This window comes from Corvus brachyrhynchos, unplaced genomic scaffold (assembly GCF_000691975.1).
Source record: "Corvus brachyrhynchos isolate BGI_N302 unplaced genomic scaffold, ASM69197v1 scaffold229, whole genome shotgun sequence".
NCBI lineage: Eukaryota > Metazoa > Chordata > Aves > Passeriformes > Corvidae > Corvus > Corvus brachyrhynchos.
In genome coordinates this window covers 1,141,573-1,157,137 of record NW_008240042.1, presented here as the reverse complement: position 1 = coordinate 1,157,137, position 15,565 = coordinate 1,141,573, and the positions used below count along the sequence as shown (strand labels likewise).

General features: G+C 38.0%; 1 protein-coding gene across 1 annotated transcript in view; it reads right to left on the bottom strand.

The window, feature by feature from the left end:
- The window catches only part of LRBA (LPS responsive beige-like anchor protein), a 373,544-nt gene that overhangs the window by 171,356 nt on the left and 186,623 nt on the right, over positions 1–15,565 (bottom strand). Inside the window, exon 39 of the mRNA XM_017744109.1 lies at positions 6,529–6,653. Coding sequence (XP_017599598.1) covers positions 6,529–6,653 — 125 coding nt within the window. The remainder of the gene's footprint in view (positions 1–6,528; positions 6,654–15,565) is intronic.

Here is a 15,565-nt window from a genome sequence, read left to right as displayed (position 1 = left end):
CCGGCAGCGCCGCGGAACCCGGGAGCGCTGCCAGCGCCTCCCGGCACTGCCGCCTCGAAATCTGTTTTATTTAAATCACCACCTCAAAGCAGCAGCAGAAAAAGGAACAAAAATTTAAAAAAAGGGGGAGGGGGGGGAAAAGAATTAAAAAAGAAAAAAGTAGAAAAAAAAGGGGGGCGCCCCCCGGCACTGCCGCCTCGAAATCTGTTTTATTTAAATCACCACCTCAAAGCAGCAGCAGAAAAAGGAACAAAAACTAAAAAAAAGGGGGAGGGGGGGTAAAAAATTATAAAAGAAAAAAGTAGAAAAAAAAAGGGGGTGGGAAGAAAGAGATAATTACTCCCTCTATATGTAAGTTTTGCTGTGGTAATGCCAAAACACAGCAGTGTATGTGTCCGGTTTTGGGGTTGTTTTTTTTTTTTTTTTTAAAGTTGGAAATTAAAATACTGCTTAAAAGATGATATACTGAGAATACCCATGGCACAGCCGTGTTTGAAAAACATTCACCAAACACATCAGGACCAACTAACTTCAACACACTGGTGGCTGCTCGCTCTGATTGCTGCCACACTTGATTTGAAGTTCCACGGGCTTCCTCTAAAAGTATGCTAATCTGCAAACATTTACAGAAGGCAGCGACTCCCCGGTGGCAATATATAAAGTTTGAATTGTTTAAGTAAATATATGCATGTAAATTGCAAATAATAAAACTTTTCAATTCAGTGGAAAAGTAAAACAGAAATCCACTCACCAAAAAGAAAAAAAAAACCCACAAAACCAAAACTCAAAGTATAAAAACCCCATCACAACAACAACAAAAAACCCCAAATGACCAAATACTGGTTTTGATTTAGGCCTTGACCTTACAAAAAAATCCAAACAACAACAAAAAGCAAACACAAACCCTCACCTCAAACCAAACAAACAAAAACACAAATAAAGGAAATTTAACTTGTCATACAATATAAAATGCAATTTATATGTGGTCCTTTTGCCCTAGCAGTATCTGTCACTTGTAAGAAAGCCTTAAAAAAAATACTGTAAAGCTTTAACTGCATAGAACAAACAAAATCTCACTTTCTTGCAAAATATGCTCATGTAAATAATGATAACTCAGATTCTGGAGTTGTTCAATGTGAGTTGAAAAACCTTCTTGTCATGGAAAATATGCGGCTGATATTTAGGAAGGTTTTCCTGTAATTAACTCCCCCTTGAGGATTTTCAGTTAGCAGCAGTAAAATTACCATCAGTGTACTAACACACACCACATGCACTCTTACTCACTGCCCTACCAGCACTCTCTTGAAGATCAAAAAAAGTAAAATAGAACAAAACCACCTCAGGATGAAGTCCAAGATAATTTATTATTTTCCTTTTTTTTTTCTTTTTGGTCCTTCCTTTTTTTTTTTTTCTTTTAATGCAGGCAAACCATACTTGTTGTTCCAAAAACCTCATCTGCACTGTACACAGCTGCCATTTTTTGCTTCCTCTGCTAGAATCTGTTATACTGAAGATGCTGGTTTCAAACTAGCCCTCTGCCTATTCTTATTTAAGATCGAATTCAGAGCCAAGATCAAAGGTTAATACTTTTATACTCAGTACAACTTGTCCAAAATGTTACTATGCCCTTCAGTCTTTAAGAAAAAATAAAATCAATACAACAGCTTCCAAACCAAAGATGACTGGATAACAGAAATATTGCCCTATCTTTTTCACTTATTCAGATTTTAATTCTTTCCCCAGCTACCGATACTATGCTGATTCAAACCCATACATCTTATGTATGTGCCTTTTTCAAAATCAGATTTTAGACCATAAATTTAGTCCATTTTTGTAAATTTTTGTCATCTCTTTGCATATGACGTTAGCTACCAAAATCTCCTGGCACACATGAAACGTGTGTTAAACTTAAATACAGCTTAAATACAGGCACAGGAAGATGCCTGTCTACACACCTGCAGACACCAGCTACTGGAAGGCAATGAGACATCACAGTCTGAACCAGAATCTGCTCCTTCTGTACTGATGTGAATAAAGCACTACCTCTGCAACCAACACAGTCATGCTCACATGAGTACCTGCACAGAACAGAATACATTCCACATGGATTCACCTGTTCTTCTGTGGAAAAATGCACTTATGTAGGTAGGCCATGGTCTAGTTCTCTCTATATATTTACTGATTAGAGATATACATGATGGAGCATGACACCATGTGACAACTCCATTCCCACATAAGCACAGACATATTACACTGGATTTCATATTTCAGGTCACAAACCCTGCAGCTCCCACACACCTTGCCAAGATCAAGACCTCCAGGCACAGCCTATGTATTGCCCTAAACCCAACAGCCAGCACACAACTTCATTACTATAACTCATTTGTGTAATTCCATGCAATCCTTCCCAGCCCACTCTGTGAGACTCAGCTTCATCAAGAAGTTTTTGCAAATGGATCTCTGCATCTCTGCATCTCTGCATCTGCAGTGAGTTGTGTTTATTTTTGCTTGGGTGCAAAAATAACAGTTTGTCTTACATTGCTGACCAAGCTTAAGGCATTCCTAGAATGACAGATTATTTTAAAGTGTTTGTCTACAACTTAAACTTATATGCAAAATACAGCTTTTAAAAGCCATTTGAGAAATAAAGTATCAGAAAGCACGATACAGGGTTTTTGTTAGTTTTTTTAAAACTGGTAATTATACCAGGAAAAGCAACTCAAAGAAAAGGTGCATTAAAAAAACCCTTACTATGTTGGGGTTTTTTTGGAAAGGGCCCCCAGAAGCTTCCCTCTACTCTCCCTATTTATTTAAAAACATAACAATGGAAAAACCAATGACTTTCAAACCAAGTTTTTAAAGCGTAATTTTTAAGACTTCTTTGTCATCCTTCTTGTTGAGGCAAACCAAACTAACCAGTCAACTGCAGTACTGGGGATGACCAGCTGCTGGTCCCTTGGAGCTACAAAGCCCTGAACTCCACCTATTGCCTTGATGGAAATGCTACAGACTGTTTTAATCCCCCTCTCCCCACATTTTTAAGAAACATCAATTAAAACCCCCAATAAATCACTTGTTAAAAAGCTTGATAAGGTACTTTCTAGCAGCTAAAGATTCCCTCACAAAATATTGCATTTTGGGGTAAATTTCAAAACACCAACAGGTTTACTCTTTTTTCCCCTTCACATTTATACAAGCATTTTCGTTCCATTTCTAAACAGTAGGTGACAGGAAGAATAGAAAAGAGTTAACTCCTTCCATCCCAAACTTTCTACCACAGCACCTTCACCTCTCTTTCCTTTCCCCACAATACACCATTAGACTGACTTTCATAAATAGCCAGTTTGGAAGGATCTTTTTTTTTTCACCCTTTTCCCTTTGAAAAATTACCTAAAGCCTTTTTTTCCCAAGCAAGTTAATGTGAACTTGGGAATGGCAATTAAATTGTCAGAATTAAAAAATTTGTTTTTAACTAGAAGGTAGCCAGAAGTATAGTCATGGGGCTGGTATTGATTGTCTGAACAGAGAACATTAGTCTTCAGGTATTTATTCTGCCACCTCTGCACCAGAGGTTCTCCTCCAAATCAAATCAATCCTTGGGAAAGATTGGTTCTTGCTACTAAGACACATAACTAGGCTGCAACAGATCTGACTGTTGTTGTTCTCTCTAGGTTTTACTGAACAATATCTGGGCTTCCAATTGTTTCTGAATCATTTTCACAGTTGCAAATTGGGATGATTCCTGCACTGTGAGTTCTCTGGGGTGGAGAATACATCTGGTTGTATTTGAAAGACAACAAACAGTTGATAATGTGTATCCTCTAATAAAAGTGAGCTAAAATCCATCTTATCAAGCATGGTTACTGCTTGTACTATTCCATTATTTATGCATTATTTTCCCCTGCCTCCCTTTTGGCAAAATCTCTTACGTCCAATTTCAGGTTTTGGTCTGTGATTTTTTGAAAAAAACCTTAAATAGGCAGTAGGGAACTTTTTACACATGATCTAAAAATGCTTTTGCTTCAGAGGCATGTATAATTAATTGAAATGGAATAATTAATGGTAAATTATTGATATGAAATCATAACATACTGAGGCAAATACTCTGCGAATCCTAGGGATATCTACATCATGAAAGTCTGGTTTCAAAAAATGTGAGAACAATTGGAAATTCTAAGATTAAATTGGTTAATATTATAAGTTTATAAACACAATTCAGAAAGAAATGGATCAAGTGGCCACTCCAGTTGATCTTTCTGACAACTGTATCTTTTAGAAGTCATGAAAAAAAAACCCAAACAAAACAAAAAACAAAAACAAACAAACAAACAACAAAAAAAACACACCAAGAAAGCCAAACCCAAAATGAAAAAATAAAAATCCCAACTATCTTTGCATTCCTGTACATTATATATAGTTTCCAGTTGAATTTGTACTTTGGTCATCTCTCTTACACCTTGCCAGTGGAAGGTCTTGGAAGAAGACAGTTACATGTGTACACACAGTTAGGCAGAGAGCATCTATAATTTCAGAAATCACATTAAATAATGACTTAGGGTAAACTAAAATCTTCACTGGTTAGATAAAAAACCAGAGGGACAACAGATAACAAAGGCAGTATGAAAACTCAGAACAAAACAACATCAGGAAATTAAATATAATACAAGACTGTTACGGATGTCAGAATCCGAATAGAAAGGCAGACAGAAAACAATTAGGTCTATTTAAATTACCAGGGTTAGTTACCAGCTATGCCTATTAGCTACTTATGAAATAGGGCTACTTTTACTCCCTCTTCCTTTCTATTGACCAAAACTGTTGTCCTGTCAATCACAAACTGATTATAAGCCACAGCCCTTGAAATACAGCATGGATTCAAGAAAATATCACATTATTATGAAATATGAATAATTGCATTACTGTGTGTTAACTTACGGAAGAATAAGTTATGCAAATCTAAATGGTTGCTCTAAATATTTTTCAGTAAAAAGAAAGATATTTTTTAAATTTCGATAAACAGTATAAATATAAAATAAAATAAAATACAAGCAGAATACATCAAACTGTGACAAGATCTATTTAGCTTAGAAGTACACATAATATTAAAGGGGGGGCAGTTGTTATTCATCCATGGAGTATTAAACAGAAAAAACCTTAGTGCCCTAAAGTCCATGGTGTAGGAACAACACCTAATATTAAGAACAACAAGCCCCAAAGCAAAAAGAGGGTTAATTAATTCTACATCTTGTTCCTCTTTCTATAGCCAAAGATGTAGGCTCTACAAACATTGCTTTCAGATCACTTTATTGACTATTCTCTGTATGGTCATTTATTTCAGAGGACTGATGTCACATTTGGCATTATATCAGCTGACATATTGTAGACATTTTCTTCCAGAAATGGCTCTTTAAGGCTGAGTGCAAGAGGTTAAGACGCCTGACGGAAACCAACTTTACGACAGTGATGTTCTTCTACATTCATACAACACCCTTAACAATCTAAAATTAGCATAAAATGTATCCCTCCACACAGTTCGTGTGTGCATACATAGGCACATATGCATACAGTAATTCACAAGCTAAAAAAGAAAAAAAAAACCAAACTAAATTTAAATTACTTGCTCCATGACATGTGCCTTCAAGGTGAAGAGTACTCACCTTTAATTATAAGCAAATTATTTTTAAATGCAAGATTTTTCTACCTTATCATTGTACCCTCATGAGATACCAAAGACACAAAATTCTGTACTAAACTCCAAAGTTCACTGGCTTTGGGTGTGGTTTTGTTTGGTTGGTTATATTTCAATTTACTATAGAATTCTCAAACTGATTATTGTATTAGTTCTGTAAATAGATTCCCCTCTAGAATGGACACAGCATCTTATAACTGACTGATCCCAGGTTATAAAATGAGGAGTAATAACTGTTAAAAAAACCAATCTCCTTTTTTAAAACCCTCATTACCATTTTGCTGCTTGAACAATACTTTACACATCAGCATTTGCTACTGTTTAGTCCGTATCAAATTCTTGCAGAAAAACTCAAGGACTTAAACACAAGCAGAGGCACAGTTTAGCCTGTAGAAGTGTTACTTTTCTTTTGATATGTCTGTAACAATAGGCAGACATATGCTAACTGAAATAATCGCTGTGGATTTCTGAACAGGAAAAAAATCTTCTTCTGAAGTTACTGAGGTATAAGCAGGTAATTTACACAGAAGTCTGTCCAGGGATTAATGGCAAAATTGCATCCACTTTTCTTCAGCCTAGTAAGGACTGTAATTGTTGTATGCAAGGTATGCACAATGTGCCAGCCCAGCTAAGACGGAAAGAAGGGGCTCAGCAAACACCAGCGTTGCTGCTGTGAAGGAATCCCAGGCTATCTCTGCATGGAAAACACGCCTGAAACGCAACGCCAAAAGGCTTTGCTTTGGGACCATTTGCTAGCATCCTACAAGGACGAAGGTCTAGCCTTTCCCACCACGGCCTGTAACCTGCTGCTGGTGGCAGGAGGCAGATTTTACACTGACCATGCTCTCCGGCTGCCCTGAGTGTCGCTTCAGGATGTGTCGATCCAAGGGGGTTACGCACAAATCGTCGCCGGCGCCGCAAGTCATCTTCCCAGTAGTCGAGGCGCCAGAACTCACGAGGACGACTACAATGAAACAGAGGAGCCACATATGTTAGCAATTATCAACCAGCATGGTAGCGCTGAATTTCTGCATAAAGCTCTCCTTGTCTGCACTGCTTTTGCCTTTTTTTTTTTTAACCTCCCCCCCTTTCTGCAATCTTTTACTTAGGTATGTCCTTGAAAATAACAATATCACCTTCCAGTCTAAGGAACTCCTTTCCCTTTTTTCTTGGAAGGTGAAATGAGCACTAAATACATCATTTTGAAATGAATTGCTGACAGTGTGATCAGTTTCCCCACACTCTAGTGGCATGTGCTCCGATTTCAGCCTCATTTCAGCCTCAGCAGGGCACCTTTCTCAGTGACTGCATTTATAAACCAGAATAGGGAAAAGGCTATTATAAATATGGTATAGCATTACCTATATTAATCAAAGTCTGTCCCCCTTCATTTTTCTTCCTAATTTGTGCCTTTTTGCACAAGGTCAGTAAATCATGCCATGAATTCTTGGTCCAGAAAGTGTTAACTTTAATGAATACCTCAGTTACATGGTTATGTATGTGATAATAAAATATTACTCTGTTTAGATGTGCAGGAATTTAATTAAAATAATCTCTTAAAATATTCATTACATTTAGCCCCTGAGGCTTAGAACAACACAAGAAAATGCATTTCTTTTCCATTTACTGTTTTTAAATAAACCATTCCAGGAGAGTGAAACAGCAATCTATTTTCAGCAAATCAGATTGCATTTCTGGTTTATGTAGTTGTGTTTTTACATTTAATTAAAAACTACATGTTATGATGTGTAATAATTGCTACATAGAAAGCATACTTTTAAAAAATTACATCTAGAAAAGGTTATATCAAATTCATTATTTTCCATTTTATGCTCCAAACATACGTAGATCTTTTTAATACGGTCATATATAACTGCCAGTTACTATCTGCTTACATGATCGTGAATGAATGCCACTGTAAAATAGTATTTTAGTCCAGAGAATGTACAAAAAACGCCAATTTCAGGTATGGCAAACAAACAAAATGCCTGAGGCATAGAATAGCCATGGTATCCTGAAAATGTGTACGTTCAAATTAAAAAACACTGACTTCGTTTGTTTATAGAGCCAGTATTAGAACAATAGATGAAAATGCAGATATATATTCCATTTCTGATCCAGGAGCTAATAGAAAGTATACCTGTCAACACCGACAAATGAATAGGCACAACTAATTTACAGACCACAATGTTAAAAATACTTGGTATCTACATTCATAGTTCTACGGTTTAAAGGAAGAAATTAGTTTTATTTAAGGTAAATCAAGGTTTCAAGCAAACATAGTGACAAAAGCCAGAATGATTTGCGTAACACTACTCTCAAACACAATTTGTAGACATTAAAAATTCTGATAGAAAATAATTTTATAAAAATGGAGACTGTCTTCACATTCTTCATTAAAATTCTATGCTTATTTCTAACACCAAAGTCTAACAGTCTAACTAACAGTGTTAGTCTTCATCTTTCTAATTGCTTAATTTCAGAAAAATACTGAAGTATTGGAATCAAATTCCCCAGTATCTTGTTTCCACACTTGTCTGTATTACAGTCACACTAAAATTGGGATGCTCTGATTACAAGCCCCAATGATTTTGGAATAATTAACCTAAGGAAAACTACAAAATACAGGAAGATATGGGTTTATTCAAAGGTCGATTAATAACTAAAAATTCTCCATTAGTGATTATAGAAAAAAGGCAGAACACAGCTGGCTATGTGCATGCCTTTGATAGTCGTAGAGCATGGATAGGCACTTCATCATTCTGCCTTCCTACATTTATCTGTTAAAATTATTATCAAATATCAGCCAGGATGCAGTCGTGAATCACAGCCTGCTCCTCGTCTTCAGGGGAATGATACAATGAGGGTCTATTCATCAGGGTGGCAATCGGCACGAGTAATTAGTTCCCTGGACTGGGATCTCCTACAAAGCTTATTTCAGCCCGCACCACAAACATATGACAACGAAAAGCTAATGGAAGCCGCTAAAATTTGTTAACCTCTTCTGCCATCAATCCTGCTGGTGTTCTGGGCTACAGTATTATGCAAAGATGGTAAATTATTAATTTGTCATTCATCTATCTTGCCGCAGTTTTGATAGAATTAAGTGGTGCCATTCTTCTGGATAACAATTACAATTACAGCACATTACAAAACTATGCTAAAATTATTAGGAAAATAGGTAACAATGACCAGGTATGAAGTATTATCCTGAAACATAATATATCTTTAGTCCCTTACTTTTACTTTCAGTTCTGCATACAAAATTTGCATAGGATTCTATCTCCTTCAGTGGGGCACTGATTATTCACACACAAGATCATAACCACTATTAGACTGTGTATTTGAGTATTTGTAAGTATTGGCGACCACTGCTTTATGAGGGGGAAAAAAAAGAATAATTATCTATTCTTCACACATAGAAAAACATCCAACAAAAGCCTGCAAAGCCAAAAATAAACACCTGTGTTGACTAATTGTTACCAGTAAGCCATTTTTGAGAGCAGCCACTGGGAAAAATGCATTTTAGAACCAATATAAACCAGTACACCACACCGCTACTCTAGCACATTGCCTTACTACTAAGAGCAATTTACCACTGCAATCCCATCCCCAAAAGGCAGTGCTGCACCATGCTGACATTGTACCTCTGCAACCAGGGGGAGACAGACAGAAATACTGCTCTGATTCAGGCAGAACTGACTGCTGGCAGACTGAAGGACTGTGAAGCAAAGGGCCAAGGAGGCAGATTTTGGGGACAGTATGGCATCTACAGGGGAGGTTTGAGAACAGGAGTTTCCGGCCCCACAGGAAAGGCTGCCATATGGACTAAAGGTGCTATATGGACTGGATCGATGAACATAAGTACTCAATTAGTCTAAGTGCAAGAGCAACATTGCTCAGGGGATCAGGGATTTATGAATTATAAATCATATGATTTGCATGGATTTGTCAGGGCCCCCTCTAACATGATAAACAGTAATTAGTGGTTCCTTAGTAACAATATTGACTGAATGGAAACAAAGCTTTTATACTAAGTGTTTTATTCAAATAGTACAACCATTATATTGCTTTATTTTTTCAAAAGTTTCCCAAATTACCAGGCTACATACTCAGAATTGAGAGAAAACCTCCCTCTCATTCCCATGCAACTCACTTAATTGTTAAAATTGTACAGATTTGAGATCAAATTTAGAACGACCAATATAACCTGCTTCCTCAGGATTTTGTGTCATGAAAAAAAAGTCACTTCACTGTGGGCAGTAGTAAAAGTCTAAATGCTCATTTTTCTCCAGTCCCAGATCAAGAAATCTGTATTTCCTAGCAGTTTCAAAGATTAGGACAATTGGAGACAAAACATACCAAGTGCTGTACAGTTTTATTATGGTCTTATATCAAAGGGGTTTTAGGCATGGGAACTACCTATAGGTCCTCATACCCTTATAGACTTAAATTGAATCTAAGCCATACCAGAGAAAAACGAGAGGATCATGCAATTGCTGAAGAATTACTTCTTGTAATGTCTTACCCATTGTGTATTTCAAGATACTCTGCCATCTCTAAGACCCCAGAAAAGAAATAATCAACACACCAGTGTGGGTTGCAAAGGGACTGTGTGAGGTAGGGAAGAGGAAAGAAAATGCAAACCTACAAAAGCAATAGTTTGACAGGTCTTAGGGCTGTACTCAGGCTACCAGTTAAGTGAGAATGGATTTTAGCACACCACAGAAGCCCCCATTCAGATCCTTAGATGAGAGGAGTAGCAAATAAACAAATACAGCACAGAAAAGAGATTGAAAGAAAGGCAAAAGAGCACAGTGTTACAGAAATCTTCAGAGACAGAGGATGGCTAGAGCTCTAAAAGACCTCTTCTATCCAGAAAGCTATCTAGCCTTAAAGGCAAGAAAACCCACTTCCACAAAAGGCAATCACAACAAACTCAAAAGCAGAAATGCCTATGTGAAGATACCAAGATAAATTTTGAGATTACACACTCCTTGTCAGAACTCTAACTGTAGAGTTAAGCAGGTGAGTCAATCTCCAAACCTAATCAATCCTTGGTCTCTTCACTAAGACCATCAGCAAGTCAATCAATCAATGATGACAATTCCTAAGGTGCAGATGCTTGAACACAGACACTTAGGCTAAATTAGTTTCATGGACAGCCAAAAACAGAGTGGCAACACCACTCATGCATCAGGAACAGCATGATCTGAAAGGAAATCTAAAAGAAGGCAGCTCCACAATTTCTCCATCACCAACTGCATGTCTACTCCAACTTCTGGTCATAATTTATTACACACTTTGGTTGCAATGGCTCATCAAATGCAGAATATCAGGTGCTCCTAAATCGCACAAAAAAGCAATCAAAAAACACAAACAGTGGTGCCCAACTTTAAAGAAAAGACAGATTATTTTAATGCTGTTCAGGAACACTTCTTGGTCTACATCTACAACTTTTGCTTCCATGTAAAATGTTTCAAGAGCTCAAACCAGGTATCTTCTGCAATAGACAAACATTTTTCTCAAAAAAACTCAAAAAACGAACACAAACCTACAAAACCCCCAACAATAAACATTTGCATTTGAATCACAGAACTGTTTGGGTTGGAAGAGATCCTAAGGACCATCTAGTTCCAACCTCCCTGACATGGGCAGGGACACCTTCCACAAGACTAGGTTGCTCAGAGGCCCATCCAACCTGGCCTTGAACACTTCCAGGATGGGGCATCCACAACTTCTCTGGGCAACCTGTGCCAGTGCCGCACCACCTTCACAGTGAAGAATTTCTTTGCAATATCTAATCTAAACCTGCCCTCTAAGCTGGAAGACATTTACCCTTGTCCTGTCACTCCATGTTCTTGTAAAAGTCCCCCTCCAGCTTTCTTGTAGCCCCTTTAGGTACTGGAATGTACTGCAAGGTCTCCCTGTAGCCTTCTCTTCTCCAGGCTGAACAGCCCCAACTCTCTCAGCCTTTCCTCACAGGAGAGGTGCTCCATGCCTCTGATCATCTTCATGGCACTCTAGACTTGCTCCAACAGGTCCATGTCCTTCCTGTGCTGGAGCCCCAGAGTTGGATGCAGCACTGCAGGCAGAATCCCCTCCCTCCCCTGCTGCCCACAGTGGACACAGCCCAGGACACGTTTGGCTTTCTGAGGGCAAAGCTGTGAGGGCACATTGCTGGGTCATGTTCAGCCTCCCATCCACCGGCATCCCCAAGTCCTTCTGAGCAGGGCTGCCCTCAATCTGTTCATCCCTCAGCATTGATTTGATTGTCAATCCAAAGATGAAAGTGCTGAAGTTCTGGAAAATACTGCAAAACCTTTGGTGGAGTACCTCCAGCACACTGCAGGGCATCATGTAATGTAAGAGGCTGCCTGATCTTGCAAACTGAACTCCATTGCACTTCCATTCAGCTGGATGTCCAGAATATTAATTAAAATATCTCATATTTTGTATGCAATAGTAAAATGCGAGGTATGTTCCACTAACAGACTCAGTAAAATGTCATTTCAGAAAGCAAGTAAAACATTTTCTGAAGCACTTCAATATTCTTGTAATGAGCTTTCACAAACTGTGGTCTAAAAAAGCAAGCTACACCAGAGCACACAATGAGCATACTACTATCCACTTGTCAATAAACATTTATCTAAAAAATGTCTCGTACGCATCTAGATGTATTACTGACTTGTAACATAATCAAAAATATGTAACACACTTTGCAAAATAGAACATTGACCTTGATGATGGCAAAGCAAACACTGAAGAAGATGTTAACAAGCAAGTTCTCAGCAGCACTACCAAGTTCCACACTTCATGCAGAGATCCCATGCATGAATGTTTGCCATGTGGCAAACCTAAATCAGAGTACAGATGCAGTAGGGAAAATTACTTTTTCAGTACCTCAGGTTCTGACCTGATTCCCACTTTGCCCATATTACCAAAGCACACAGGAAAAGATTTGATTAGTATTAAGTCAAAGTTGCAGCTAAAATATTATTCAGCCAGCTACCCTCTGTGTGTATTTCACAGCACTTCGCTGATAATGCATCTACTTCAGAACATTAAAGATTAATTAAATCCTGATAAGTGCTTTGAGATCTTTGGAATGCTGCCTACATTACCTATACTTTCTTCAGTGGCACAACCTGTTACAGTTCAACTCTCTCCCCCTCTCTCAGCTGCATTTGTGTGGCCACGCTAAACCAAATCACAGTAACTAGCTGGGATTATTAGAGTTCATTGTTTTTATTCTGTTTTATATCAGTGACCTGTTTACCCTGCAGCCTCACCAGCAACTATGTGACTAAAAATAAGGTTTTTTTAAGAGACATGCAGATGAGAGAAAGGAAGGAAAGAATGAGGAAGAATACCAAAAAGACCCATCATGTAATCATACTCTAATATTAACAGAGTCTTTGACTTCTCATGTTATCTTCATTTTCCCCACACATAGACATTCATATTTCATAGTTTCAGGATACAGACTTCCACAGATGGAAATAAGTGGGAATCCTTAAGAAAAAAACCCCATGTGCAGACAGGCCCTTAATCTCTGCCACAGTTACTGCTGTAGTAACAGGAACTGGTCATAACAAAGGCCCAAGGCCACTGAGTACAACTTCTTTGGCATAATATCAACTATGCAGAATATTACTGTAATTCATTAAAACAGCAGTCTATTTACTTCTTCTAACCCTTCTCCAAGAAAACATTTGGCTTTGTCTGTAAAGGATTTTTTTTTCCTGAAAGGACTTTTGCCTTTATCTGTGCTTCAATTTTACCAAAAAGTGTGCGTGGAGAGGGGTTTCCTGGGTTTGCTGAAGGGAGTAGTGTCATTCTTCTTTGCATCTTTCAGAAGAAAGAGATGTGAAAAGCAGGCTATGAACTTCAGGCACAACATGTGCACGGGCTTAGCACAGAAGTCTGAGGACTCTGCACAGCTGTAGGGGACCTCTGTACACTTGAAACCTCAGGTGCCGCCGGTGCAGAGGAAAAGAAGGGAATGCCAGCAAGGGAAGCCTGTCTTAACAGATGTTTCATGCTATTTCCCCATATAAACAAGACAGTACAAACATAGATCTGTAATTCCTAGATTTTGCATTTTAAAAACTAGTAGAAATGCTGCTAGTATGCTTCTATACAGTAAACAGGATATTATCTCTTTGTCTCACCCATTAGACACCCCAGCTACAATTCCCTGGCCAGGCCTACTGATTTCTGTGTTTTCATGGAATCATACCAAAAATCCATGCCCACCTAATTAGCATGCAAACAAACCTAGAGGAACAATGCCAATTTCAGATACCACAGAGACTCTTCTCTGCACTGACAAGCTTTGAATTCCTCATTTAAAAAGCAATCCAGAAAAAAATGTTGACTATAAATGTTTCAGCCTCCCTTTTTACGCATTATAAAGCACCATGTCAGGGAAAAGACAAGCCCACCTTAAGGTGTTGCTGTCCTAGATAATGGTGTTATTAACCTCCAGTTTAAAACCAGTTCTGTTTATGTATGACTTTATGTAAGCTCTTCTTTGATCTTTATTAACCCCTTGGTTGCTAACCACAGTCCCGGCTTTTTGGAGCATGCTTTGAAGTGCTGGCATTCCAGTGCATGCTGATACTTCAAAGAGGGCTCATTTAAGCACATGGTACAGTACACAATCATGTATTCTGCAATCACTGTCTTATCTTAGGCTGGTCTTGTTATGATCAGTCTAAGAGCTGCACTTCCAAAGACGTCACCATGAGACACAGTTCAATCCGTGTTGCATTTCTGTCAGGATTAATTATAAATTAACTAAAATGAAAACTACTCCACTTTTCTACCAGAAGTCAACATGAAAACTTTCTTCTGGCTTTCAGCAAAATTAATTCAGACATGATTTAGACATGGAAAAATGAACATGTAGCAAATTTGCAGCCGGATGCTTCGGCTTAGTTGCTCATAAATCTTTGCAAATCTCGCACATCCTACACCCGACTGCAGTCAACAACACTTGTTTTGCAAAGTAACTACAGTTCATACAGACCCCATAAACTGCCATTCATATTGAAAATAACAATAACTCCCATAATATACAAAAAATAGGTACATTGCATCTCGCTGAAGGCTTCTTGCTGTTTGTCTGATAATGCAGAATTTTAGTCTGAAGTATTTGGTCACCCCTTCCTTGCCAAAATGAGCAACAGATTGTACGAATAAATGTTGAAGGATACAATATGACAAAGGAGCAGCTCAGTCTTTATCTCCTTGGCCATTCCTGTTGGTTTTGATGCTTTCACCTTAAGCATATGCATAGGAAGTACCTATTTATTTTCCCACCAATTACAGCAACAGCAGGTTTTCTGTGAGGAATAATGTGCATTGAAATATTACAACTCAGATTAATTCTCTCCAGTAGCTTGGAATTTGACATCATAATCTTTCAGCATTTGTGGATATAACATAGATCAACTTTTGACCAAAACAAGAAAATCTGGTCAGTTCCATGATTTTGTTTGTTCATTGTCCTGACCCTATAACAGTAAACACAGGAATTACAGTAAAGCTTTTCCAAAAAAAATCTTAGATTTGACCTGCCCGAAACATTTCATCTCTTCTAGAAGAAAAAGGATGAAATCACACTCCCATGTATCTACACTTTAAGAGCTGTGGCTAACCTGTATCTTTTTTTTATAGCTCTCTTAACAGCTGGATACTTTTCTTACTTCCATAAAAATGTAATAGTGCACCCCTCTGACTCAATAAATACTTTTCTGCTCTATGTTCTTCTACAGGAAGTTAATTTTTTTTTCTCTTTTGTATATATTTTTTCAGAGTCCTCTGCCAGAAAGGTTTAAAGTAACTGGGGGGGGGGGGGGGTAGTTGTTT